We start from the raw sequence: 27,000 nt of genomic DNA on the forward strand, positions 1-27,000 counted from the left end.
CTGTTAGCAGTAAACAGGGGCTAACTTACACTATTTCTGTAATATTTCTAAGACTGGTAAAAGTGAAACAGTGCAGAAGAAAAGGATAGCATGGTTTTCAGAGCATGCAGGAGATTGAGGCTTGTTTTGGTACTTCAATTCAAGAAGGATTTGGCTTTATTTTTAGAAAGGTAAGGGTATCAAATATTTTAGCAACCACACAGGTCCGTAGGAAGTCCACTTTATACTCTACCTAACCAGGAGAGATGCAAATTATGTGCATTCATTTCTTTTAGACATGCTAAGTCTTTCTTGGCTGAGATTTCTAAGTTACTAATCAAGAATAACTGACTTTAACAGTACTTTGCATCAGGCAAACAAAAAAAATCATGAAGTTTTCTTACTGCAGCTCAGTCTTCTAGAGTAGTCAAACTTTTATAGTATAGAAACAATGAAGAACTGTTTATAGTATCAGTTCTTAAATGAAACATATCCCAAAGTTAACAACCACTATTGCCCTCCTATTCTTGCTTTCAGCATTCTTTCTTCTTCCCTGCCAACATCCAGCAGGCTGAGTTTTAGTATCTATTTTCTTTAAATACTTTCGGGTGTTTTAATGTCGACTAGCTTTGTTTCTAACTCTTGTCCTGCAATTGGAGCCATGAATTTTATGTATAGTTTTGTAATGGAACCTTTTAACCTGAGATTTAAAAAAAAAAAAAAAGTGTCCTATAACTAGGAAATATGGTCACATGTGACATTAAATCTTCAGAACAACCTCTCCACTTTAAAAGGAATTCTTTATGATCCCTTTGGAACTTAAAAGTGAAGCAGAAGTACTTAGAAACAAGAGTTTGTTGTTACTCTTTTGGGCTTTTTTTAAGAAATTGGTGGATTTTTAATTTGATATTCTGAGGCAGTTACTGGATAAGCCTGAAGAGCAAATTGCTATAGTATATTGATTAAATTCTTTTTAATAAAAGGTTTATCTGAATGATATTGGGAGTTGTAGGAGATGATGATCCTTTCACGACCTAGGTTTAAGTTTTAGTGGATTGAATTAGTCAAATTAGTGCATGTAACACTTGTCATTAAATTTGTCTTTATTAAGTGGATGGCTTTGGCAGATCAGTATATCGTAGTAATATACATCACTAAGCTGTTGTCATATATAGCTTCTCAGATATGCTACCAGGTATGTTAAAAAATACAGAGCTTCCTGCCACACTGGCCTACATTTTTGTAGGCACTCCTCTGTTCTGATCTCATTGAAAATGTCATTCTTTCAGCTTTTCTTTCTTTGTAGGCTGTTGGTGTAGCAAACCTTATTGTACTTTTGTAAGAGATGTGGTAGTCAGTAGGCAGTCCTTTTGGTCCCACTTGGTTTGGAAAGTCTTTTTTGGAACAGTTAGCCAGTCAATACCTATGTGAAGAGTCACATCCAGCTTGGAGTCAGTTTTTCCTTCCCTTTTCTACTACAGTCTTCTCTCTTGTCTTATTTTATTTGACATTGGGTCGCTCCATTCTACATCGTGTTCTTCCAAGATGACCCACACCCTAGTGTGAGGTATTCAAGGACTGAGACCTTGATTTTATATGTGAGCACGGAAGTCTGTAGATGTTGAGCAACACAAATTGCTACTAAGCTTATCTCTGTTTGTATCTTGACATTTCACGTTGTCATATACTGCTAAAGTGCAAGCAGGAAAAAAAGTAATGGGAAAAAATGGTTACTTTGTTACAAATATTGCCATTTTTACATAGCATAACATATCAAAGTATTGTAATGCTAGAGTGAATGAATACCAGCGTCATAGACTTATTGTTGGCATGAATTTAGGGTGCATGAAGACATTTGAAGTCAGAGTTGTCCATAAGCAAATGGCTAGATGACACCTGAGGTATCACAAATATTGTCATCAAAATGCTGCAAAAATATTCTTTAAAAAAAAAAAAAAATTAATTCAGGCTCTCTGACATTTGCAACCTGCACCTAGGGCTTCTAATGAGCAAATAAGGTCACTTGAGTGAGTCACTGGCGTGCAATTGCTGAAGGCAAAGGCACTGCTTTGCAGGCTGCTTTGAAGTGTGGTTATGGAACAGTTCCTGCCTGTTAGAATTTGGGGGGTATCCAGCATGTGGAAACAAAGGACTTAATTTAGGATTAGCCAAATGCCAAATTCTATCAAGGTAGTTGATATGTTAAGGTTAATAGGTGTGAATAAGAAATACAACATACTAATGTGGGAATGCATCTTTGATCTGTGTAGGAAAAGACACAGGTTTCCAGCACTATGAGTCTGTATAACTATTAGAGTGGCATATGCTATTGCCCAATTTCTGTTTCATTATGTGAAGGAAAAAGGAAAACATTTCTATGCTCATGCTGGAATTTTACTTCATAAATTATGCTCTTTCAGAAGCCTTTTCATGAGAAAAAGGCAGCTTGAGCTAACAAATTATTTCTGCCTAATTTGCTTCAGTTTTGAGATAGATGAATAATCAACATCTAGGTCAGCTGTCTCTAGTTCTCTGTAGATAAAATTTTGAATGTTAACAGGGAAACCATTCATAAGTTTCCTTTTTTTTTTTTTTTTTTTTTTTAATACCGACTAGGCCTTTCTGTGGGGTAGTGGTTGATTCCAAGTCCTGTCTGCAGTAAAAATTCAATATGGAAACCTTCTTTCCTATATTCAGAAGGAACATGTCTGAAAGGAGGGAGAAAGAACAGGAAAGGGGCTTAAAGATTTCAGAAATAACTCCTTTCCTTTCCATAAGATCCCACGCTGATTTTTGTTAAACAATTTTTCTGCAGTGTTGGAAATCTCATTAAAATTAAGCTATATGTATATATTCCCCCCCCCCCCCTTTTTTTTAACAAGGCTTGTTATCTTGGTACAAAAGTAAATCAGCATTTTATGTTCATGATTACCAACCAATATGGATTTACATACCTCTAAATTTACATTTGACTTAAGCAAAAAGCGTCCATACTTGGTTGAAGTAAAAAGGTACAGTACCCCACCTCCTCCCCAGTATTGTGCCATGAGTTGAGTGCTAAATGGCTTCAACTATATTCTAAATGTCCTGAACTGAAGTTTATCAGGCCAAGGTGTTTAATTTAATTAGAAAATTCATCCAAATACTCCGATATGCTTTTTCTCAATTGAAGATTGATCCCTTAGTCTTCTCCAAAATTAGGAGTGTGTGGAGAGGAGGAACAGCGGTACCCTTCATCTTGAAATTAATTATGCTACATTTTCAGTGACATTCAAGAATTATTAAAAACAAAAGGGCCTAACCACTTCAGGCTCTTCACAGGCCTCCTTGCAGCTGTATTTTCCTTCATCTTCCCTGTGTTTATGGTGCATTAAATGACTGAGTTCTTGTTTTCCTTAATGTGTCTTAACAGCATGTATTTTGTCCCTTTAGCTTCTGTATAATTGTCTTTGTATTCTTTTACGCCTAGCTTGAAAATCTGATTTCCACTTTCTTTAGGCTTCTTTCTAGGATATGAGGTGAATGAAAAGTTCATTAATTAGCCATATTGATCTGTGGCTATATTTCTTGTTCTGTGTGCATATCAATAATTCATAAATTATGCTTGTGCCCATAGCTTGTTTTTTACAAAATTGATTCTTTGAGAAATTGCTGGTCTTTGGTATCCTTTACCTTTCTTTTGATCAGTCTTGAGAATAACGATGGTCAGTGATACAGCTGTTGGTGTGCCTGGCTTTCCTTTTTCTGGTTTTGTTTCTTGTCTTCACTTGTTGCCAGGATCTCTTCTTTTATACAGGTAGTATTTTGGCAATGAAAATTGCTGCCAGGATAGCTTATCTGTTCTTGTTTTCTGTAGGGTGAATATATTCCTTTGGCCCTGGGTCATTACTGTTGCCTTTGACTTCTCAAACCAGCTAGTGCCTTTGTACATGAAAGTCATATGTCATCTTCATTTGTCATCCTGGTCACTTCTCCATCTGGGCACTTTTTCCAACAGCTTTTGTACATACTTTTGAAAAACAAGCAATGAAAGCATTCTCTACCATGTATCTTTTGCTGTTGGGTAAATGTAGATAATGGTGCCAGTAAATCCAATCTAAAATCTGAATTGGAGTATCCAATGGGGATGGGCATTATTGCAATCTTGGTACTACTTTCCTAGCTACAGGTCTAACAGCAGAGATCTTGCCTTTCCTAACAGAAGCTTGTTCACAGTGCTGACATCAACCAACTGTTAGAACAGGTTGCTTGGAGAGGTTGTGCAGGCTTCATCTTTGGATGTTTTCAAGAGCTTGCTGGATAAAGCCCTGAGCAATCTGGTCTGACCCTGTAACTGACTTCCAGCCTGAGTCATTGTTGCTCCCATCTGTATGATCCCATCCTGTGACTTGTGATCCTTGTCTTTTCTCCTTCAGAAAAGTTTATGATGCTGTGCCCTGCCCTTCTGTGGGTAAACTCCTGTGGTAAGTGAAGGTCACCTTTCTTGCCGAAGCGAGCTCTCTTCTCTCATTAACTTGCAACTTTTTAGCAGTGGCTTTCCTAAATAGCAGCTTTTCACAGCTTTTTTTGTGTTATTTTTATCAGAAAAGTTCCTGAAGATGAGCAAATGTTAAAAACCACACAAAAAAAACCCCTACCACAACACTCCCCAACCTACCCCCTGCCCTCCAAAAAAACCTCCGTACTCACAAAAAACTGGCTCGGAACCATGAACCAAAGCATGGTAAGGGTTGATGAGGAGGAGAATTGCTCCAAAACTGTACTCCCAAGCCCATCTTAAATATTAAGGTAGACTCACCCTCTGATTCCCCTAGTCTCTCACATTGAACATGAGAATCCAGTGAACGTGTGGAGTAGAGGGAAGTTCAATATGTGCTTGCTTTCTGTCTGGCAGCTGTACCACTAAAGGTAAGCATCAGTTCCATGACTCTTGACTTTCCACTCCCAGTTCAATATGTACATCTTAGTATACAAGAGGTAAGTCACTTATGGTCAACAAAATGGCACTTGACTTTTTCATATGTTGTATCTTTTAATTCTGTGTGCAGTCAGTTTCAGTTTTGAAGAAGGAGGTGGTGAATTAACTCACTCTATGAACTACCCTGAATTGAATTAATTCAATTTTAATTTTTTCTTAGAATAACCCTGGGTTGCATCTTCAAGGTGAACAAACAGATACACACAGAGCCCTACCTAGGAAATATAGTAAGTTCTCAAAGTGAAACCAGGGAAGGTTTCTCTTCTGTCTCCTGAGACAGATTCACCTAGAGAAAATTAGCATGATACCTTATATATCTGAATCTCTGGTTGTACCTAAATAAAGAGAAAAATGTGCCTAAGTAAAGACAAAATGTAATTTCAGATAATATGTATTCTACGGGTGTATTTAAGGACACTTGCACTTCTGATGGTGATTGATAACTATGAAAGCTTCAATTAAAATATGAAACCTACATTTGTGAACTTCATGTTTTGCCTTGTGTCATTTCCAATTCTGAATTGCTGAATTGCTGAAAAAAAAACAGAAGCTATTTTTGTGTTTAATTTTCTAAATCAAAGTAGTACAAGGAAATCTTGATGCGTTAATGATAGGTTCCTAATCCACACTTCATAAGGGTTGCTCCTTAGTAATTTGTAGTCTTCTACATTGTTGACTTAGAGTGACTTTTTTTTAATGAGCAAAGTTGGAAAGACTTGTATATTCAGCTGTTAAATGCTGATGTGAGTTATTCTACATTGCTTTGCCAGTTTATTCAACCTGACCTCTGAGAATCCATTTATTACAATATTGAAGATCATTCAGATGTAGGTTGCTTGTATCCTATTTGCTAAAACAAGACTAAGGAGAAATGCTGGTACAATACCTGAAAGCTGGCTTTTGATTTTCATCCAAGATGGGCAAAAATATTTTCCAAGAGTTTGAGGGTTGGATTTGTCAAAATACAACCAACACATTAAAGACTTTATTCAGAAGTTTTTATCTTATGCCATCACACTGTACATGTAGCTAATAAACTAACCATGCTAAGAAGCCATTTAACACTCAGCATCAGATGGAGTCAGCCTTGGTTTGGCTGCTACAGTGGCCAATACTTTAAAATTACAGTGACTTGTCGCTCCACATTTTATTTGCATGTTCTACTGTCACTACTGCTTCTTAATGTTTTTGCAAGAGGTAAAATCTGAAAACATGCTGCCTTCACCAGTGTATATATATTTTTAACTCTAGAAGAAGGTATATAGAGCATATAGGCAGACATGTTGATTTAGAAACTTTTTAGTTCATTTTAAATTTGGAATTTTTTTCTGCATTTCAGGGTTTATTTTTTAATTCTTCCTTGAACAGTGCTTCAACTGTTTTAATTCAGTGTCTTGTTTCAATAATGATAGAAACTTTCAGCGGTTTGGTATTACACAGCACTGTTAATGATTGAGGAAAAAAAAATTATTTTCTTTTAGTCTACTATTTTATAACTTGTATTTGAAAGAAGAAAGCCTTTCTGTAATATCTTTTTGTATGCTGTGTGTAACTATGACAGCATATATACTGTAGCTACTTCTGTAAAGGATTTCCCTTAGGAAATACTGAAATAAGCTTTATGGGAAAGTTGTTTGGTTTATACAAAGAAACAAAAAAACACCCAAAGCTTTCTCTGCACACCCTAAATAAAGTGTCCAGGGTTACTTTTAACCATTACTTTTGTCAGTAAATTTTTTTGATCCATGTAGATGTAATAGGAATGAGTAATTTTAATCTTGTCATATAGCTATAATTTCCAGCTGGATTAGGCATGGGATCATGCCAGTGTTACTGTCATTGCCACTATAACTGGTTCAGGACAGCTGGCTGATCCCAAGGCTGCTTAAAGGATCAAAAGCATTCTCATGTCTTCTGTTGTCCATACACTTCTTCAGTTCTAGCTTAAATTTACTTTCTGAAAGTTTCAGACAGAAATTAAGTGTTTCAGTACAATTTTTGATCTTTTCTGGTCTGTACATTTATCTTTGTCCCATCTGTATTGCCAGAACCATATCCTTTTGCTTTTAGCCAAGAAGTGGTAGCAAGGGATAAAAATGAAATCTTTATTAGGTATTCTTTTGTATATTGAGAAGTGCAGCAAGACATGAAAGCTGATTTACATATGAGTTTAAAAGAAAATAAATATTTACATACATACCCATGCTCTAGTTGCATGCCTGGAAAGCACCAGAGTACCAGAAGTATGGGTGATTAAACATTTCATTGTATAATAAAATCAAAACTGTAACAGTTCCTAATCCTGATTTTAAAACAGATTATGAAAGGATGAAGATGAAATCATCAGGCTCACTTACAGTCTCTTTGTATATGTCTGGTAACCCTTCCTATGTGTCCAGTCTTGCTCAGTTGTGTCCAGACTTTCTAAACTGATGAGTAACCTGTCACGTAGGTAATCTCTGTAATAGGGCTGTCATATATAATACAGAGGACCCGATGTACTTAATATTATTTGAACGTATTTGTTTTGTGATAGATGTTTGTGTGAGTCAGTAAGACTTACATCATTTTACAACTGGTCAGTAGAAATTCTTATCTGCTCTTCTGCAAAGCCTTTAATTATGCTGGACCATCACCCTGACAAATAGCACTTGGATTCTTTTATCAATAGTAAGGGTTGAGGAACAAAATACAAATTATCCTATTTTATGATTTACATTTACTTAGTGGTGTTTTATGTGTCATTAAACATGCATAAGATTAAATTTAAAAAATGTGTTAAAATACGTATTTCAAAACATCATAAAAGCATAGTAATTCAGTAATTAATGTGGTAGATAATGACAGCCTTTCCATTTCCAGCTCTATCTATACAAGAGTTCATTGCTTTTGCTACTCTTCTCCACTGTAGTGGTTAGGAAATTTAGTCAGAGCATCAAACTGAACAGAAATCAGGCTTTTTTTCAGTCGGAGTACAGGTAGTATTTCCAGCACTCTGTTGCTGAAACAAGAGAGACCTCACTGCAAAAGAAAATATTTCTATTATGTGCTTAATTAAAATGCACGACTGTTGTTTAATGTTTTTTGAAAGTAATCTTCAAAAACCTAGATACTCATGAAATTCTGAAATGTGAAAAGCAGCTTTTCTGTGAGGTTTAAGTTGGAGGGCAAATGGGCATGTTTACCAAACTAGTTATTTTTCCCTGAGAAATATCTAATTTGTGAAGATCTTAAAATTCTTTTTGACACCATTTTTCAGGATCTGATTAACAGTATTTACACCAAATATGCTATGTAGCAAGGTGTGGAGAGGCAGTGATGTTAACTTTGTATTGCTAGAGCGTGCTTTTATAGCCTCGATTTTTTTTTACTTTTATAGCCTGGATTAAGGAAATGGGATAAATAGTTTTAAAATTAGCATAGCCATAACAATTGCATTTGCTGTAAACAGTTTTAAAGGAATCATTATAGATGTCAGGGCTTTCAGCAATATTGATAAATGATTAAATCTCATGTATAGTGTAGGTCACAGAAGCAAAGAGTGAAGTGCTTCACGGAGACATTCCCCTACCATGTTAATAAAATATACAGTGGAGTAGTAGCAGCCATTGCTGATGCTGGGTTTGAAAGGACACGGGAGAGAGTAACTAGAAGTTGTAGTTTGTATTTTTGTATGTTGTACATTACAACAAATGAATGGTAATTTGAATGTGTTCATAAAATAAAGGGGAGGGGAGGTGTGTATGTAGGGCACATATAAGGCATTGAGGACTAAAGTTGGCAAAGTATAATTTTCCTGATTTTTTTTTTTTTTTAAAGAGGTAACAAACAGGAAGATTTTGCCAGAGAATGTGGTGATCTGCTGTTTCTCCCTTTGGGCACCTGCCCTCTAGAAATCAAAAACTAATTTGGTAGTTCTGGACCTTTCTCTCATTTTGCTGCAAATACTTGTGGGGAAAGGATTACTTAACATTAGTGATTTGGTAGCTAATTGACAGTTTTGCATTTTTTCCTTATGTGCATCTATTTTTCCTCTTCTTCGCCTTCTGTCAGCAAAACTTGTGCAATCTTCTAAACTGAAATATCTCCAAGTAAATTTGCAGTTACTTTTAGTTTAGGCTACTTTTTGTGTGATGTCATGCTTCCGTCTTTCTTATTGCTAGAGATTTAAATCAGCAAGACTGGAAGTTGGGAAATTTCCTAAACTCTTCTGATAGAGAGTAGTGTAAAAAGACTTAAATAAAAACAATTCTGTTAATATCAAAATCCTTAGATTTTTGAGCAGGCCTATTTTTGAAAGGTTGAGCAAACACAGAAGCCCAAGAGCAGTTTAAGAACCACTGACTTGAAAGAGTGATGCTTCATTCTTCCCTAATCCTATTAAATACAAGCTCTAGCAAAATAAGATTTTTCCATGGCTTAAAATTAAGGAAGCAGATTGTGGATTATAGAGCACTGTTATTTCCCTCTCTGTATGTTTTGCGCAGTGGGGAGTGGAGATTGAGGCTTTCTGTTGTAACTTCAGGAGGGAAAAGGATTTTTTAATTATGTCCAAACAAGAAATTCATAGGTAGTGAAAAAATCATAAAATTAAAACTTTCTAATTGTTGTTGTCCCAAATAAGAAGAAATTTACTTTTAAATATGTTAGCTCTTTATTTCCCCATTTATTTCCTTATGTTTTCTGATTTTCTTCTTTCAATGTTATTTTATCTTTTATTTTTTGCTAAATCTGTTTAAATCCTTTTAAATATCTGTACAGGTATTCAACCTCTTACACTTTGTTAAATAACTCCCCATTTTTACAACTGCAGTCAGAATGTTTGTCTCTTAAAAGTTCTTCTATTACATATAAGCTTTCTTTTGTTCCTCTGTGCTATAATAATTCAAACTCTTTTCTGAAAAACTCTCGAAGGACTTGTGGGGTTTTCTACTGTAAAATTATATGCTTTTCTCATTAACACTTGAGCAGATTCTGACAGACTGTAAAATATCGCTAAACACCGATTGATTTTGATGGTCACAATTATGTAACTTCTTAAATGTAATTCAAATCCACTTTTTGTTTAGTGGTACATTTTTTGTCTAATTCATCACATAAAGTGATATGCATATCTACTGTAATACTATAAACTATTCATGGAAGATTCCAGAAGAGACTGGAAGGTACTTTCTTTACTAGGAGTCACTATACTAAGATGAGATTTTCAAGACACAATGTCATACAGCTACTATATGTTCTGTATATTTTTCCACTCTTTTCTTATATTTTTTTAATTATTATTATTGCTTTATATTGAGTATATTAGCATGAATTATGTTGCAGCAGTTCTAGGTTTTTTGCTTTGATTTATTTCCCATTTAACAGTAATTTGGCATGGTTCCTTAATAGTTGTTTTTAAGTATCAAATCCTTCTGGATTCTGATGCTGCAGAATATGGAGGGCATCAAAGGCTGGACCACAGTACAGAGTACTTCTCTGAAGAATATCCTCACAATTATCGACCTAATTCACTTATGGTAAGTAAGATTTTTTTTTTTTTTCTTTCATCCGAATAACTTTTAAAATTCTTTGGACAAATATGTCTATTCTAGGAGTATTGGGGGGGGGGGGGGGGCGGTTAGTCTTTGTATGAATACAGTAGAGATGACAATCTTATGATTTGATTATGACCTATAATGTTACCTGACTTCTCTCTTTTGATGCTACATTTAAATTTGCATGCGCTCTTGCAGTGTCTGGCACACAACGTTCCTTGCCAACATGCATGAAAACCTTCTAATGTGCTTTTGAATTGTCATTTTTAATGTCATCATTTGCTTTAGCTTCAAGTCTGAGAAACTCCATCTTCATGCTTGCTTTTTGATTTAAAGCTCTGTAGAAACTGAATCTTGGGTGGCTTTCTTAAAATCATTTGCTTAACTCCACAAACACAAATTTGAGCAAATCATGCATTTGCCAACTGGCTTTCTCCTCCTCAGTTTACAGAAAAACTTTGCAAAATGGAACAGACGTTCTCTGTTCACATAAAGAATTTCAAGAATTTCCAGTCCTAAAGTGGTATGAGTAATGGATAAAGACTTTCCCACAAATCACTTCAGATGAAGTGGGAGGCATATCCTCACATACAATTTCTGTTAGCTGAGATGGTGACTAATAAAAACTCTACATTTCTTAATTACTCTTGAAATCATAATTACTTACCATAATTAACAATTTAAATGTCATTTTTCCCATTCTTTATATATGTACATGTATACATATATACACATATTTCCCATTCTTTATATATGTATTCAAATATTCATATATGTTCACAAGCACAACAGAATAAGATTCAAAAAGGCCATGAATTAAGGCAGAGTTCACTGAAAAAGTTCTGAGAATGCTTATATTACAGACTAAGTTTTCATATCTAAAACATATACATGGGTGAAGGAGTGTGTGTCTGTGCGTAGGTGTATTTATACACATGAACACCTGTAAATAAGTTACACTTGTAATCTTAACAGGCTACAAAAATGGAGTATCTGCACTGATTTCTGTGGGCCACTCCTCTTCCATGACAGAATGGAGACATGAATTTCCAGTGTCACATCTTAACATCTCTCATGAGATCTAAACTCCTGAGAATTATTGTCACTTTTAATCTCTCTCTCTCTCACTCATACTCATCCTATTTCATTGTATCCAGGGTACTGGCATTTCTCTCGTTTGCTTGTTTTAAAATAGTTTCATTACATGAAAGAATTCTTGTGTTTTCATCGTGCTTGGTGTAAAGGATATTGGGAACGTTTTGGAGGGGGGGTTAAGTATCTATATGTGACAGTGCCCTCGTAGTGTGGGTAAGTATCTATGCTCATTTGCACACAAAGAAACTAAGGCTCTAAGTTTCATTCCTGAAGGTTAGGTAGCAAATTAATGCTTCCAGAATTCTTGCTTCGTGTGTCCAATTCAGATACCTTGCTTTGGTGATTGGAGAGCATCTTAATTATCTACCACTAACTTAACTTTTGCAAGCCAATTAACCGTAATTTGGAATGTATATTTCACATTTAGACTCTTAGATGGTGAGTGCAAGTCATTCAACACAAAAAAATGCGACTAAATGGGAAGATGCAATTTGCTAGGAGCATGTGGAAGATAAGGCATGTGACAAGCAAAGCAGCAAATGCACTTTTGCAGCATAAGCTGCGGCATGACAATGGCACTTCTGGGTCAGAAAGAAACCCAGCAGCATGGGTCACATTAACTTTCTTTTATGTCCTTCAGCAATCCAATTTACAGACCACCTTCAGCCAACACCCCAGAAGATGCCACAAGCACCACATAGAGGTAACATGCTAGTAAAAGGACACCACCTAAAAGTAATTGGGGGAAAAAAATCTGGAAAACCTGACTAAATTCAGCAAGATAGAACTCTTAAGAAAGAAAGAACAAAAGTTACAGTAAATACCTTTAGCTGCTATTTTATAATAAAAAAGTGATGTTTTATTTTAAATAGCAATAGCAATTTATGTCCCAGTTCTTGGGTAATCAGTCATCCTTGGGAGTTGCTTTAGTCTTAGTTGCAGCTTCTAAAATCCAAGTAGAAGTCTTCCCCTCAAATTTCTTTTCAAAAAACATACGATGCCACCCCAATAAATTCATAAATGTTTCTTTTCCTGCTGTTTAACAATTATCTTATTCTCCTTAAATAATGCATGAGACTTAGTTTCTTGTTTCAAAAATTTTAGTTCCTCCTCCACCACAAACTTCAAAGAAATATTTTTTTAATGACAGATGCACCTCCCTTAAGGTGTGTAAGTAAACATTGTCAGCAAAACATGCCCAGAGGGCTATGACAAAAAGAAGTCACAAGCAATAATTCTGCTGCTCAAGTCAAGCTTAAATAGTGCACAATGTGTTACAAAAATAGAAGATCAGATGTGACATGATGCGTTCTAGAAACATCACCTAATAAAAGAAATACTCAAAGTGACATTGCAAAATGAGAAGGGAGATATGAAATTCCTGGAGCAAAGAACCCTGGATGAAGAGGAAGCTTTGTAAGCACTGCTAGGCATTTCACTGTAAAATTTTGTTGATTAACAGGTGATGATTCAGGTTTGTTTAGTAATGCTGTAGAGGGCCAGATTTCAAAATCATCAGACACACCTTGAAAACTCCATAGAAAAATGCACAAAAAATGTCCTTTGTAATATGACTGATTTAAATAATTATTATAATCTAATTTTTCCCCCATTTCACTGCTTGCTCTGTTCTGGATTGTTAACAAATATATGAAAGGTACATAACTTCCATGTAATCAAACTTTCTAATAACAAGCTGTTAACCACTTTGTCATTGTAAAAATAGATTCTTTTTACCACAGTTTTATTTCTCTTTACATCTCCACTGTGGTATTCTCCTAATAGTCTTTTTTGAGGTATGTTTTCTAAAAGTTGTGTGGTTTGTCACTGCTTCTATAATTTTTTAGTTTTGCTTATGTCTTATCATCTCTTTGCAAGTTGTAAATTAAGTGCTGCACACACATTTCAACTCCTGTCAGATCCTAGTGGCCCTTTTATGTACAGAGTAATTTGTTGATACTTTACTTGGTTGTTGTAGTTGGATGTGAAACTTAGATTTGGAGCAGGGTCGGGGGAGGGGGCAGGGAGAAAAAGAACCATTTTTAATAATACTCATCATTCAAAATGTCTTGTCAATCTTTTCTAAGGCATCCGACTAGACTGAATTTTACTGTAAAATGGAACTAGATATCAATTTGTGTTCTAGTAACTAATATTTTTGAACCACACCAAAAGTTAGGATTTATATGAAAACGGTGGGGTTTATACTTTGATACTTCATGCACCAACAGAACTGAGTAATAAGCAGGCTAAATGGAAATTGCAGAGTATGTTGTGTCATTGGCAAAGTAGTGTGCAGTTTATTGAGAAATATAATTGTTTAACGTATTTCAGCTTTTATAGATTTACTTTTTCTGTAGTTCTTTCCAGTTAGTTAAAAAATAAATAGATGTCAAAGTATCCCTTTCCCCCTGTCCCCAATACTGCTTTTTTTCTGATTCTCTATTTTTGGCATCCACTGATACAATCTTTTCACATTAAATGAAACTGAAATTATATCGTTTGTTTTAAGAATGTCCTTATTGCTGAGTTGGGTTTTTAACCTTGACCTTAATGTATACTATTCAATGTCAAAGTGCAACTTCCTGCTTCCTTGAGTCTATTGACAAATTAAAATACTCACATAGACTGAAGTGATCTAAAAGCTTTTAGTGACCTTAGCTTTGAAAATACTCATTTGAATAACTTTCATAATAAGGATTTATGTATTGAATTTTAAGGGACTGATGTAGTCTTTAACTGTTTTCTCTCCTGACATGCACAGATATACAGATTATATGAAAGAATGTTTGTAGTTAGAAAATTAACTGTTTTAACTAGGGGAATCAGTAAGACTTTAATACCAGCAAGGTCTTTTTTGATTTTTACCTCTTGGTGATTAAGACTTAGAAATTCATTTGATTGATTCATTTGAATCATATTCATTGATTGTTTGACTACTTAAAACCACAAGCACGTGTAATGATTCCAAAGTTATTCTGTTAGTCATTTTCTTTCATCCTGTCTTATTTTTCAGTCTATTTGTTTGTCAGGGGGGTTCGTTGTCTTTTTAAAGTACTCTTAACCTCTTTGAAGAAAGAGTGCAGAAGATAATAGAGGAGAAATTTTGACATACAGCCTGTGCAGTATATGGACTTCTTTTGCATAAATGAAGCAAGATGGTCTGAGAAATTATTTTCTGCATATTCATGCTGTACACATGTAAATTGAAAAACAAACTCGCAGGCAGAACTTCACATTATTTTAAGCATATCTTCTTTGTCATATGCAATACCTAGCAAAATGAAAACGAAAATGTCTGAGGTTTTGTATAACAAATTATAGTCGGAAAGCAAAAGGTATCGTGTATTTTATTCATTGATGGTTAATTATATTCTCAGAATAGTGTCCGTGTCTGACAATTAGTAGTGATACAGAGACATGAGATTGTCTGAAGCCCTCATTTTAATTAAAAGTTTGGGATAATGTTGGCACAGACTCCTGTGACATTGCCTTCTGCATCTGCCAGCTGCAATATGCACTATCAAATATTTTTCTGCAGTGTCTGATCTAGCTCTGAGTTCTAGTAATTCTCCCATCTGTTGCAAAATGACCTTGAAATTATTTTGGGGGCTTGGTGTTTTCCAACCCTGAAAGTGGGATGAAGAGTAGTTCATTGCAGTTCCAGCCAATTTCAGTTGTGCTTGCACCTGGTACTGAATCTAGTCTGACAGTTCTGAAAGTACCAATTGTCATTTGCAGAACTTCTTGCTTGTGGGTTTTTAGATACATTTGGAGATTGCTGTGTATTGTAATCCTCTCCCAAAATATGTAAGGTGAGACTTCTGCTTAAGGCTGCTGTTGTTCACAAGTGCTTCCTGTGTTTGGTATTCCTGTATTCTTCTTAGCTTTTCTAATCTCTCATTTCTTGAAATTATCTGGATATTTGCAGAAAAAAAAAATATAAGGAGTAAGCATTTGTATGGCTGAAAAGCATCTTATGTTTCTGGCAAGTAGTAGTAGTACCAATTGGGTTTTGCCTATTTGTGTGAGAGCCTACGTGAATAGACTATGATCTCAATAGAACACCGTGTATGTTGGTGGAAAACAGGTTGATTGTAATAAATGGGTTTTTGTCGCAGTATTAGGGTGGCTATCCTATTTTAGTGCCAGAAGCCTTGATCTGTGTGGGTTTTGCCTAGTTTCAGACAGTGTAACTGCCTCATAGTTTAAATGGACGTGCAGTATAAAAAGGTCAGAGGTGATAACAAAAAACAATTTTGTATGTATTTGACTTATAAACAACGTTCCTATCCTCCATCATCCTCTCTATTAGCACATCTGCCTGTGAAGTCAACTGGAATTATTCCGTTTCATTCCTGCTAAATACTCCATTGAGAATAGAAAGACTCTCAATGATAGTTTGATGACTAAAACTTTGAACATTAACTTTGTCAAAAACTTATATTTACAGCTGAGTCATCCTAATTCTGTCCCAAACAGATCCAATGTTCTCCCTTCCCCATATTCCAGTCCCCCATCAGAACAGGCCTCATGAGCCTTACTGCGTGTGCTTTTAGATGTCTTCCTGTTTTCCTAAAATAGTGGATTTTGTATGACACCTTAGAGGACCTGAGGTAATAAGTAAGCAATTGGTGTAGAAAGCAGAGGGCCAATACATTGAGATATCTAAAGCCCTGAGTAACCTGGTCTGACCTCATAGCTGACTAGCAGGGCGTTTGGGCCTTCTGAGGCCCTTTACAACGTGGATGAGCCTGGTGGGGAGGAAAGAGCTGGGAAGGGTGTTTAAGAAGAACATAGAAAGCTTGAAACAGAACGAGAGGTTCAGAGGATGATTTGATTGAATGATAGTCAAGAAATTGGTTAGCTATGAATGTATTCTCTTTAGTATTCTCTACTTTGGGTTTTCACTTCTGTGAATGTTCATCAAGTGAGCCTTGTGAAATGGTGAAGGAGACATGAATGGGATAAAACTTGTGATCAGAAAGATGCAGGTTAGAAAAGCAGAGATCAGTAGAAGTGAAGCTGGTAATTGGAAATATATAATTCAGCAACAGTATATGGAAGGGAAAAGGGAAGACAAGAATAAACTTCCCAGACCCTCCTTCTAGGGTACAGAAAAACATAAAAAATTACATAGGTCTGATAATGTCTTTTACTGATGAATACCTAGGTTTCCTATGATGGTTTCAATGGACACACCTCTATCGGGCCATGTACTATATACATAAAAACCAGCTAGAGATAATGAAGAGCGGCGAGAAGGTGATTCTACAAGTGTACTAATAGGAAGAGCAGCTTAATAAAAAATGCAAGTCCCTTGACAAAGGGAGGAGTCAAACCTGTGATGGGCATTATGGACAGTACAGGAGTATTCAATGCCTTTTTTTACCTTGGACTCCAAAGGCAAAGCCTGCTCTCAGACCCTTTTGTGTGCTAGTACGGTATTGAAAAGAAAGTAGCAGAGCAATAGGTTGGGGACATCTTAAAGACACTTGTCGTGGTTTAACCCCAGCCAGCAACTAAGCACCACGCAGCCACTCACTCACTCCCCCCCAACCCAGTGGGATGGGGGAGAAAAATCGGGAAAAAGAAACAAAACCCACGGGTTGAGATAAGAACAGTTTAATAGAACAGAAAAGAAGAAACTAATAATGATAATGATAACACTAATAAAATGACAACAGCAATAATGAAAGGATTGGAATGTACAAATGATGCGCAGTGCAATTGCTCACCACCCACCGACCGGCACCCAGCTAGTCCCCCCCAGCGGCAATTCCCCGCCCCCACTTCCCAGTTCCTATACTAGATGTGACGTCCCATGGTATGGAATACCCTGTTGGCCACTTTGGGTCAGGTGCCCTGGCTGTGTCCTGTGCCAACTTCTTGTGCCCCTCCAGCTTTCTCGCTGGCTGGGCATCAGAAGCTGAAAAATCCTTGACATTAGTCTAAACACTACTTAGCAACAACTGAAAACATCAGTGTTATCAACATTCTTCACATACTGAACTCAAAACATAGCACCGTACCAGCTACTAGGAAGACAGTTAACTCTATCCCAGCTGAAACTAGGACAACACTATATATATAAATGGGATACACCCAGAGGTTTGGAAAGATTTCAGTGATGTGATTTCAAGGCTGCTGACTATTATCTGTGAAAAATCATAGTAGTCAAGGGAAATTTCTGACAACTGAACAAAGACTGTAGTAAAAGCGAAAAGGAAGGCTTGAGGGATCTGTAGGCCAGTCAGTCTCTCCTCTCAGTCCCTTGAGAAGTTAAGGACCACCTCCTCTTGGAATCCATATCCAAACAAGTGGGGTATATGAGATGGGTCAGACAGAAAGCCAACCCAAATTTAGCAAAGGCAAAACATGCATGATCAATTTGATTGCTTTCTGTGATGAAATTACTCTAGCTGTGTGTGTGAGGTTGCTACAATCAATGCAGTAAAACTTTCAGCTTTGTCTCCTACAGCATTCTTGCCTAGAAGCTGAGGAAATACAGGCTGGATAAGCAGATTAGTAGGTAGGTTAAAAACTGGCTGGGCTGCTGCAGTTTTAGTAATCTGAGGCTCAGTGTCCAGCTGTCAACTGGTATCAAGGAGAGTGTCCTAGGAATTGCTGCCAGGGCTGATACTGTTCGGAGTCTTCAGCAGGGACTGGAATGATGAGACAGAGCGTACCCTCAGCAGATTTGTAGATGACACTGAATTAGAGTGAATTGTTGATAAATTGAATGTTAGAGGTCCAATCCAGATGCATCTTGATAAATTTGAGGATTTAGCCAACAGAAACTTCATCAAAATTAATGAAGAAAAATTCTGCAGAGGAATCCCATGCATCAGTAAAGATTAGAAACCAACTTGCTGAGTAGCAGCCCAACTGAAAAGGACCAGGGTTATGCTAGATACCAAGTTGAATGGAATGGAGTTTGTCACAGACACATATCATAATGTGTCAAAACAGATATCTTCATTAATGCACTTTAGTGTGTTGGAATTCTCTTTAAAATTCTTTATTATAATTTGGACCTAAATAACTTAAAGAGAGAAAAAGGAGAGGAAAAAAAAATCCATGGTAGTTTACCTAGGAAATGCAAAAAGAACTGCGGTTGCCATTTTTTTCAGTATTTACGGAAGACAGAACTGAGTAATACAATAGAAGCATAGTTGTTTCAGTGTCTGGGAATGTGAGCCTTTTATTGTATGCTATTGCACATTTAGTTGTATAATATTAAGTACTGTATGTATGTGTTCTGATACGAATCAGAACAATGGATTAAAATACTGTATGCAAGCAGAGTTCTTAATCTAAATCAGATATAGACATCAATTACAATATGCCTAATGTTACTAATTAGCTTTTAGCTAAGGTTTATCTATATTTTTATATATTTGAAAATGTCTGGACTCAAACATAAAGTAAGATGCTTGCATTTCAACTTTTCCTGTCAGTAATGGATTCCTGACTTTTTTTAATCATGCCACTTGGTGGCAAATTGTAGCATATGGTTGCTGCACAGTCTACTCAGTGCACCTCAGTACACACGGGGAGATGTTACTACAAGAGCAGTAGTTCAGGTGAGAGGTGCTGAAGGAAAAGGAATAATACCTGAGTGGAGAGGCTGAGGAAGTTCTGGGATTCAAGGCATCAGAAGAGGAAGGAGCAGAGGTGAGAAATCTGGGCTGAGAAGGCTAAAAACCCTGCTGGGATCCTTGGCAGATAATCTTTCAGATTTCACTTTATCTCAGGAAAGACAAGCAATTGGTCACCTTCCCCACCCCCCCAAATGTTCTGTGTTCTGTCTATTTAAACAAATAATAAAGCCAGAGCATATACACTGTAGTATTTCTGGAAATACTGTTGGGCTGAGGGGGAGGAATAATCCTGATACATTGGTAATAAGAATTATCTAGTACTTGTGCAGTGTTTTTCCTCTAAAAAAATTGTATAAAAGTGGAATGAATAATTAATAATCATATTTAATAATTATATAATCAATAATTAATATTTATTCATTGTTCATGCCCTAATTGTTTTGTTGCTTCTTGCAGTTTTATTTAAGCCTTAGAGGTGGTTACACTGACCAATGAAATAAGTTGATAAGATTAGGAGATAATGCCATATGTGGCTCTTCTATGATTTAGCAAGAAGCCCACCAAGACAAAAAACACTGAAACGCATGTTTAATTTGCCCAGGTAAGGAAAAAACATGTGTCTAAAGTAATAAGCTGGCAGTTGCATCTCTTCATGGCAAACAGAAAACATATCTCTTATCAGTATAAATACAATCATTTGCACAAGTTCTGAAATTGTGCTTAAAACCAGTTTTAAAATTCTGGTTGGCAACTGAGTGGTAGGAGTGGGATGCTTCCATGCTGCTCTCAGCTTCTCGGCTGATGTAAATTGAATTTAAAGGAACTGGGCTAATTTACTCCTCCTAGAATCTGACATATTATTGACCAGAATATAATTGAGAATTGCTGTGTCGTGTATTAATGTTAATTTTTGTTCACTTAACTGAAGTAACTTTTTACATATTCTTTCTTAGAAAAATTATTTCTATTTGTTCATTCTGCCTTCTCGCTTCATCATACAAACCCAGAGCACTGAATTTCTCAATACACGCTTTTAAAATCTCTCCTTTATCTATATGTTCTGAGCTAGCTGACTTCATTAAGTATTTCCTCTCCTGCACAGATTTGTAGAAGTTATTTATCACTGAAACCTTAGGAGGAATCATTATATTTGATGCCTTTCAAGAAGCATTGGACATAGCTCTGTCTGGTTCAATGAAGATCAGCTGTTCTTTTCCTTTTTCTCCTCTTCCTAAAGCTTTTTGCTTTATTCCGTTTTGAAAACTATGAAAGCCTTTTATGCCATTGGGCTCTAGTTAGCAGATAACATAGTTGAAATTGCAGAATATTAGACATTCCACAGTGAGGAAGGATAGTCTAAAAGAGGATGTTGTCAGAATGAAGCCAATAATCTTCAATCTTGTGTTACCTTTTATAATTGCATTTTTATTGACTTATTCAGCAAACGCATTCATACACTTGACAATTGATGGAGTACCATATATCAAGGTAATTGGTAGGTAGTACATATTGGTCTTGTTTTCAGATAGTGACTCTGCTCTGCTTGGAAGGAATGTCATGTAAAATATATTGCCACGGGTTCTTTTGTGATCTATAAGGAGTCTTTTGATTATATATGTTTGGGAGCTTTTTTTATGGTAATTGGGGGGAAAAAAGGTAAGAAAATGCAATAATTTAATGGTTAATTTTGAATCTGTCTAGTTTTGAGAGTGAGTTTTATTGCTTAGACACTGAAACTCTATAGATAACAAGAGTGAGAAGAATACATTGCTGTGTCATGTTGCTGGTATTTACCTGTATGAAATGACATCATAGACCTTGGGGCAACTTTAATTCACAGCAGAAGAGTGTTGTGAAACTGTCATTTATCATTGTACGGTCGGTCTATTGACCTACCTGTTCAGGCTTTTGAAACTGGTCATTGTAAGTCATATGAGGCCCTCTACTGGTAGCCACTTTAAAATATATCAAGGTAAGATTTTTTAAAAAAGAGAAAAGAGGAGAGATTGCAATGAAGCTGTCAAACTTCTAGGTTATCGTGTAATTCAAGTGCTGGGGACTAAGCAGTCGATAATCACTCTTTAAATGTGGTTAATACGACCCACAACATTGCACAAATGACAAATTTTTAACAGTTAAAATATTTCATGTGTGTTTTTTCACATACTGTTATTTAGAAATTGTGTCCTGTGAGGTTGATGGTTTTTTCAGCTATTCTTGTTCTGTCATATTTTTACTAGGTGTACATTCCAAGCAGAGTGGCTATTGTGCTTCAGAATATGGATATCCCAAAATGAAGTTCTCTGTAACTATCACTGAAGAAGCAAGTCACAGAAGAAGTGCTGATACACTGTACTAGTACTAAGTATAACAAAACTTGCTCTAAGGAAGCTTTCTGAAACTAAGTATAGTAATATTAGGTGTTTAAAATGTAAGATTAATATTCACATATAATTGCAGAGCTCTTGACTTGCTAGAACCTCTTTTGAGGAAACTTTACAAAGAGGCAGAAAGGAAATCATTGGGTTTGTAGTTCTAGTAGTACAAAATCACACTTAAGATATTGCAAAGCAGCAGGTATTCTCAATTAAATTGTTGTTTACAGAATTTTATCAGGAATAACAAGAGTGATCCTGCTCTGAAGTTTGTAATTTCTTGTAATCCTCATTTTGCTAGTGAATTCAGATGTTCATTATATATTAATGCTTCTTACTAAAAGTAAGTAGTTTGCTTAAATAAAACAGAAGTTTTTGGCTAAAAGGCAGCCTTAGTGGTTTGTGGGACCTGATTTGAGGCTCCTCTTCTTCAGTGAAGTCCAACATGGAATTAGAAATGTTTATCCAAATGGATGAGAAGGTCCTCTGAGAGTATCGTACTTTGCCATTTTTTATTAAATTAAAATTGCACAAAAATGCTGAACAGCAAAATGAGCAGGCTGATTGACTGGTGACCTGCTGATGCTTTTGTGCGTTTTGCTTATTTTCTCCCAATCAAATCATTTAGTCTGTGCATCTCACTTGCTACAGCTGAAAAAAATGACGCAACTATTTTATTTAGATGACTAAAACGTTCAGTGAGAAGAGTGTTTTGTTCTTACTGCAATGCTACCACACTGGAAGATGTACTTAAAATGTAATTCTTCCCATTGCATTTATTCCACTAATGTCAGGACCTTGCAATACTGATTTCACTATTTCAGAAGCTGCCTTTCAGCTTGGAACATGATGATGTTCTTGCACTTTTATAACTTTTGAAACATTGCTTCTCATGAAGAAGCAGTCTCAAAATACAGTGATCAAACTAAGGTGTTTTTTCGATAAAATCAAGGTAGTTAATTATTGGAGTGCTGCTAAGATTATTCAAATGAGTTCTTTCATGACCTACAACTTTTTTTGTAAAGAGTAAGATTTTGTATATTTGAAAATGTATTGCAGAGCATTCTGGAAAATTAATACCAAATTAACGAGACATGCTTTATTTTGTTCCATTTATTTAAAAACATATTTAAATTGGTTCTGAAATGAATGTCTTTTGTACAAATCTGAGTTTTCTAACTTTTAAAGTAGCCAAAGAGGAAGATGTCCGTGACCATTTCCAAGTCATAATTTTACCCAGTTTCCTACGTGAGCCATTGTGTAAATTACTAAATAGATGTGCCAACACTGAAAATCTATTCACAGTTCTTGGAATGCTTACTTGTGGCTTACTTCTTAAGCAAAATAACGGATGGAATAATGCAGCATGATAGAAAATGGTCTTTTGCAGAGTTCACACTGAACGGACTTTATGAACTTCCCCAGTCTGCTATGTTCTGTGTGACGGAGAATTTTATATTGCAGTTGAGTACTATAATACTGTTTAGGATCATGCTTCATTTTCCTCTACACCAGTTTGATCATTGTTTGCTAGTGGGCTAATAAAAGCATTCCCGTTACACTAAGACTTTAAAGAAAATACACTGAACTGTTTTAGCAACTGGAACTGATTATCTTTTTTTTTTTTTCCAGATTGTTTTCCTTGTAGTGAAATAACGAGCAACTTCTAATACATGTTATATTTACATTGTATTGATCTAATATGTTTTATAGGGTGGTTTGTTTTTTTTACTGGCACCAGTTCCAGGTTTCAAAATGTAATGCAAGGCAATTGTCTGTGTCAAACCTTTTTTCAAGAGAAGGAATAAATGTATGATGTGAAGTATAAACTGTGTAAAATTACATGCAAAATAAACTCTGAGGAGGATAAAACAAATGCATATATGGTTTCATTGCTTGGTACGGTAGTCTTGTCACTGGAGGAAAGTATTAGATTTTGCTCTGTCTTGAAATCAGGAACTTGTCTCAGTCAGAAACAGTCTAATGAGATTGGTAGAATATTTGTCCTGTGCACATTTTTTCTTTTATGTAGTAAAAGATTAATAGAAGCAGACTACAAGATTTGCAAGATGAACATGTAACTATAGGAAGCATAATAATAAGGGCTTTTTTGGAGTCCACCTCCACATTCTAACGGTGGGTGTGCTCCTGCCTGTCTTGCAAGGCTGGAAAATTTTCCCTTGCAATACCCATGGAAAGACAATTTCTTCCTCCTGCTCTTTGTATTCTGATGGATTTTGAAGAGGAATTCAGCTACTGCTGTTTCCCTTTCTGTCTGGCGTCACCCTCAGATTGCAAGACTGAACCAAGGTCCCTCCTTAGCATTACACACTGAGGCTTGTAGCTGCCTGTCACCACAACTGGTTGAAGCCTCAGACACATTCTGAGAAGCACATGAGCTCCAGAGCTTTTTTGCTTGGATGCACCTCAAATCAGCACTCTTCAGTCAAATATGATAGTTTAGCTCTGTCACAGAAGTAAATTAGGTGGTCCATGGTGATGTATCCCTGGGCACAAAGCTCTCCACAGAGATTTAGACATCATGGAAGAACTCTCTTTAAAGATACTCTCTGTTAGCGTAAGTGACTGATACAGATTTATATTTCTACACTTAGAAATATATACCTCCCTGTCACCTGAAAGAGTACTGGTAATTCTTGGAAGCTCTAGCCCCAGAAATTGTTATTCTATGGTCTCTCTAACAGTCAATGAGAACTCAAGTTCATCCTCACCTGCCAGTTTATCTAAAGATTCAGGCTGACCTTCCCTCCATCTTGCATCGTGTGTGCTGAATGGTTCTTTCTACTGAATAATTCTTCTCCAGATCAGGCTATTCTTACAGTAACAGTCATCCACTGGACTGGCATATTCTATGGGCAGTAAGTTTTTATTTCCTTGCTGTTTTCTTCTCCTCCCACAATTCAAGCCTTACTGTCCTGAGGTTTATTTTGAAGAATGGAGTGGTTATTTCAGCTTGGTTGAGTACTTTTGGAAAACAGATTTTAATGGAAAAACTGTTTGACGTTTCTGTTTGTTTTTTTCACCTATGAAATTTGTCTTGCTCACTATATTCAGTTTAGTAAAGAGTTTGTTAACCATGTGCTCTGAAAGACAGTAATGTGGTGTAGCTAATCCTCTGACGAAGGGAGACCAGCTGTATGAACAGTAAGATACCAGACTAGGTAAACAATTGTATGGTACTTGGATGTAATGCAAGGTGATATTTTTCTGTATTAATCTGTCAGTCATAGTTCTGCTTTCAAATGATGTTTTAAGCAGCTTGAAGAAGTTTTACTTTCCGCATTTTTCATGACTCCAGGTTCTTAACTGCCCATTAATGGTTAAAGGAAGAACTTCCTGTTTATTTAAGTCTCCCTTCTCAGAGCTCAAAAATAACTTTACTAATTAAGTAGTGAAGGGTGAAGATTAACTGAATTAACAGCAGAAGTTGTTTTCTTTAACTTAAATAAATGTGGATATTCCGTTCTGGATATGTTGAGGTCTATGAGCCGTCTTTCTTCTGCTCCATAATTTAACTTTCTGAAGAGTTTAAGTATTCAGCATTTAAGAGTTTCCTCATTGACTAATATTTCCAAACTGAGCATGTCGTAATTGTCGGAGGACTGCTACAGAGATGAAGCAGTATTTTACATGTTTTCATACATCATACCTTAGCTGGGATCTGAGTTTCATAAAAGTCAGCCTGTAAGTGGCATCTTCCTAACAATGAATGGAACTTTTTTGCCAAGGAAGACTCTGCACGTGTGTGTTTTCACACCTCATAGTATATGGTGCAAGTGTTTTGAAGGGGTTGAAGGTGTGGGTTATTTGCTATAATGGAGAGCTACCTCTTATGCCAAACATATGTTTTAACTCTCTTTTAGATTTCCAGATTATTTAGAGTTGTATCAAATTCTTGAGGAGAGAAACAGCATCTTTCTGAAAGTTTCATGAGCATTTAAAAAAAAGAAAATCCAAAAGTTTTGGTCATGTTTGCCTTCACTTATGGAGAGAAATATTTTTTTCTTCATGCAATGTTTCCTTTATGTAGGCTTTTTCATTTTTGTTTTCTCTGAAAATAAGTTGCAGTAATAGTGATAGGCTGACATATGACTGCTCTTATTTAAGAGGATTACATAAAATGTTGGGTAAAAATAACTCCAGTTAAATACGTTAAAAATATTCTGCTTATGGAAAGGTAAAAACAAAAGCTAATATTGACTCATTAGATGAGACAAATTATATTTTTCATGCCTGTGAGTACAAAATGTATCCTGTAAATATAAATAACTCTTGGATTGTTCATGGTAAATTAAAGCCTAAAATGAATTAGGAGAAAATGTAAGAATTTGTAGGCATTGAAGTAATAGGTCTCTGCTTAGCTGATGTTTTTGCATATTTACAAAGCTATTCTGAACCCTGAAAGAAGATCTAAGTGTTTAATTGAACTAGTTCTGAAAACTGTCTTCTAAAGTTAAGTCAAAGACAATAATTTCTCAGAATATTAGGAGAGGATTAAAATCGATGCAGTACTAATCACCCATGCCGTTTGACTCCAAGATAATCTTCAGCATTGTTCAAAACTAGGAGGGAACTCTCTCTAAACTTGCTTGTTTCTTCTGACTGTGCCTCACAAATCACAATTTAAATTTATAGAACAAGCACAGTCTATGATAGGATGATGTAAATTTAATGCATTGAATATTCAGTGTTTGCTCAGGTGATGAAGTTTATGGCAAAATATATACAGTGCATTTAGGAAGAAAGGTATGTCTGCAAACACTGAAGAAACTAAGCTGCAAATGCTGTCATGTTGTGGTGTTTTCCCCATAGTAATTTTTTGTTCTGCTACTTTCCAGTAGTCTGCTTGAGTCTTTTGTAGCAAAGGAGCCAACTCTGGTCTATTTTCTATTTGCTTTACTGGAGAGAAGGACTGGGGGCAAGCAGGTAGCTGTCCTGCTGTACTGGGTCTGGCTGGGATGGAATTAACTTTCTTCACAGCAGCCTTATGGTGCTGCATTTTGAGTTTGTGCCTAAAACGGTGTTGATGACGTATCAATGTTTTGGCTGTAGCTGAACAATACTTGCACAGCATGAAGGCTTTCTGTTTCCTACTCTGCCCCCACTCACCCCTTGCCAGGAAGTGGCTGGAAAACTGCGTGCTGATGGGAAGTCATGAATGAGTTCCTGTTTCCGCTTTGCTTGCGCATGCAGCTTTTGCTTTCCCCGTTAAAGTATTATCTCGATCCACAAGTCTTCTCAACTTCCTTCTATTTCCTCCCCATCTTGGTGGAGAGGGGAGCGAGCGCACAGCTTGTGAGGGTGTTTGGCTGTTTGCTGGAATCAACCCTCCACCAAAAACTGGAGCAAGCTGTCCATCTCAGAAGGAAATTGGCTGGCAAGATGTAAGTAGGTTAAGTCACTTGAAGTAA

At 36.1% G+C, this 27,000-nt stretch overlaps 1 protein-coding gene across 4 annotated transcripts in view; it reads left to right on the forward strand.

Moving 5' to 3' along the window:
- GBE1 (1,4-alpha-glucan branching enzyme 1) overlaps window positions 1-23,444 on the forward strand; it is a 175,821-nt gene extending 152,377 nt beyond the window's left edge. The window contains exons 15-18 of one of the 4 annotated variants that reach the window (XR_003924175.2): window positions 10,359-10,476; window positions 12,230-12,292; window positions 19,650-19,794; window positions 21,434-23,444. Coding sequence is in view for 3 of the 4 variants with exons in the window: in XM_030019621.2 (XP_029875481.1) it covers window positions 10,356-10,476; window positions 12,230-12,292; window positions 21,434-21,490 (241 nt within the window). In the remaining variant the exon portion in view is untranslated. Of the gene's footprint in view, window positions 1-10,355; window positions 10,477-12,229; window positions 12,293-19,649; window positions 19,795-21,433 lie in introns of all 4 variants that reach the window. The other 3 variants (XM_030019620.2, XM_030019621.2, XM_030019622.2) reach the window with 3 other exon arrangements.
- Window positions 23,445-27,000: the final 3,556 nt, after the last annotated feature.

The sequence above is a fragment of the Aquila chrysaetos genome, chromosome 7 (assembly GCF_900496995.4).
Source record: "Aquila chrysaetos chrysaetos chromosome 7, bAquChr1.4, whole genome shotgun sequence".
In the NCBI taxonomy this organism is placed as follows: domain Eukaryota; kingdom Metazoa; phylum Chordata; class Aves; order Accipitriformes; family Accipitridae; genus Aquila; species Aquila chrysaetos.